General features: G+C 36.1%; 1 protein-coding gene across 1 annotated transcript; it reads left to right on the top strand.

The window, feature by feature from the left end:
- LOC111600272 (carbonic anhydrase 7-like) lies at nucleotides 1-1,301 on the top strand. Its single transcript, XM_023316320.2, has 5 exons — nucleotides 1-200; nucleotides 252-346; nucleotides 466-556; nucleotides 617-873; nucleotides 936-1,301. The coding sequence occupies exons 1-5, from the start codon at nucleotides 17-19 to the stop codon at nucleotides 1,299-1,301; spliced, it is 993 nt and encodes a 330-aa protein (XP_023172088.2). The 5' UTR covers nucleotides 1-16.
- The last annotated feature ends 1,069 nt before the right edge of the window (nucleotides 1,302-2,370 follow it).

Here is a 2,370-nt window from a genome sequence, read left to right as displayed (position 1 = left end):
TAAGTTAGCTTGGGACATGACGGAAATGATCAAGAATAGGTTTTTGTATCCACTTGGCTACAGTAGTGTAAAGATCGATCCGTTCGACTATATTGTTTTCACAAAGTTTCTCGTTAATATAAATAAGGTATACGCAATGCTCTGCACGATAATTGTTCTATTAATGACTACGGCCTTCAGCTGCGTTCATGCTAAAATAGGTATTTAAATAATTGTATATTTAAAATGGAAATGAAAAAACTTTTACGTAGACATTTCATGGAATTATGATAAACATGGCACTGATTGGCCGGATAAGTGCTTTAGTGGACTACGTCAATCGCCGATTAACTTACTTTCAGAATGGGTAAAGTATAAATTGATATATAAATTTATGTATTTAAAATAGATAATTTTATACATTTTGTATTTGATTATTAGGCAATGCCACTCTTAAAATGTATGTTTCATGTTTCGTTGTTTTAGGAATATTCGCCAAACTTAAATCCAATTGAATTTAAAAATTATTGTAATGCGACTTTCAATAGTACGCGAATATACAACAAGGGAACTACGGGTAAAGTAGCTGATAATGTTTTTAGAGTTATACCAATGATAATACTGAGATGCATTTTAGTAAGCATGAAAATGGAAAACAGCATCAAGAGGCATATGCCTCATATGTACGGAGCTTGGCTGGTTGGAAAATATTATGTGTCAGAGTTGCATTTTCACTGGGGATCTAAAGAAGTTGGAGGCTCTGAGCATATGATAAATGGTAAACGCTTGGACGTTGAGTTGCATATTGTGCATAAGCTTCAGGATTTGAATGCTGGAGCCGAGCAAAACTCTAGTGGCATTGCTGTTGTGGGTATTCTGTTTGAAATCAGCCGGGTGAGCTATTCCCTATTGATCTTTAACATCGTCATACAATTTTGTAATTAAATCCATTTTAGGGTAAAAATATGCAACCGTTTTTTAAAACTATTTTCGACTCTGTCACAAAAGTAAAGAAACACAACCATGGAAGTTATATTCCTTATATGGATTTATGTCCCATCTTGAGCAACGTGGATCTCACTGATTATTTCATCTATAATGGATCGTTGACTACGCCTGATTGTCGTGAAGGTGTCACTTGGATCGTATTTCGACATCCCCTCAAAATATTCCCTAATGATGCTTTCAAATTATGGAGCCTTAGAGATTACCGCGGCAAGCAGCTAAGCAATAACTTCCGCAATGTAATGCCACTCAATAATCGCAAAGTTTATCATTTCAAAGGAAATGCTCATTTCATCAAAAGGCTACAATTAAATTAAAAAAATGTTCTAAGTAAAAAGGTTTTTTAATATATAAATTACAATTTTTGGTTATTTTATATTGTTTATTAAGCATTGAAACGTAACATAACATAAAAAGAGTATAATGATAATTAACAAATCCTAAACTCATGCTATATCATGGCTTCATTAAACAATAATACAAAACAATTACAAATTAAATTATGTTTTCATATTGGGTGGGGGACTTCTTGGTTAGATACTCGTTTTGGCATACCCCATTTTTATCAATTGTCTGAAAGACCTGGCGGGGCGTCTTCTGAGTCTATCACAGAATCTACTAGTGTGCCTTCCACTGTATGCAGATTCAAATTACGCTGAAGGGTTGAGCCGCTCACACGCTAAGGACAGTGCGTCGTTTTTTATGTAATCGAGGCTATATACATGATATGGTGCTTCTTCTGTTGCTTCATTCTTTAACCACATTTTAGCTATAAAGTGCGGCTCAAAATTAGATGCTTGTTAAGGGTAATCCCGAGATACTTACGGCGATGGTAGTCAATTGTGGATGGTAGTCAATGCATCCTTTCAGAGTGACCGTTAAGTTCCAAATCTTGCACCGAGCTGCTAATGTGCTAAGGTACTCCTGATAAAATAACATTGAAATGAATTTATAAATAACTAACGTGGCATAATGCGATTCCAGACTAAACACAATAAAACTTATTCATCCTAAAGAGTTATTATTTCATTGAGTACGCAAGTGTGAATGGGTGTGGCAGTGTAAAACAGCGGGTTGCCTTGCCGGAAAACAATTATAATTACAATAGCCATAAATGTAAATTACAATACGCAGTGCTAGTATTGTGTATGAGTGTGTGTGCGTGTGTGTGTGTGTGTGTGTATGAGTGTGTGTATGAGTGGGCGCTCCGACAGCTTAGAGCAAGAGTCGAAAGTCATTTCCATTCATGTGCAACACACTTGACCAGGAAAACAGGCAGCAGCATGGCACGATTCGGTTTTACTGCCGCTGCCAAAAAGTCGACTATAAAATTTTGCACTTTACAATGCACTCCAGTGTGGCGAATGAGACGGACTAAAAAGCGGA

The sequence above is a fragment of the Drosophila hydei genome, unplaced genomic scaffold (genome assembly GCF_003285905.1).
Source record: "Drosophila hydei strain 15085-1641.00,03,60 unplaced genomic scaffold, DhydRS2 tig00000063-arrow-pilon, whole genome shotgun sequence".
NCBI lineage: Eukaryota > Metazoa > Arthropoda > Insecta > Diptera > Drosophilidae > Drosophila > Drosophila hydei.
Note: the sequence above shows the minus strand (reverse complement) of the source record. Positions and strands in the feature narration are given on the sequence as shown.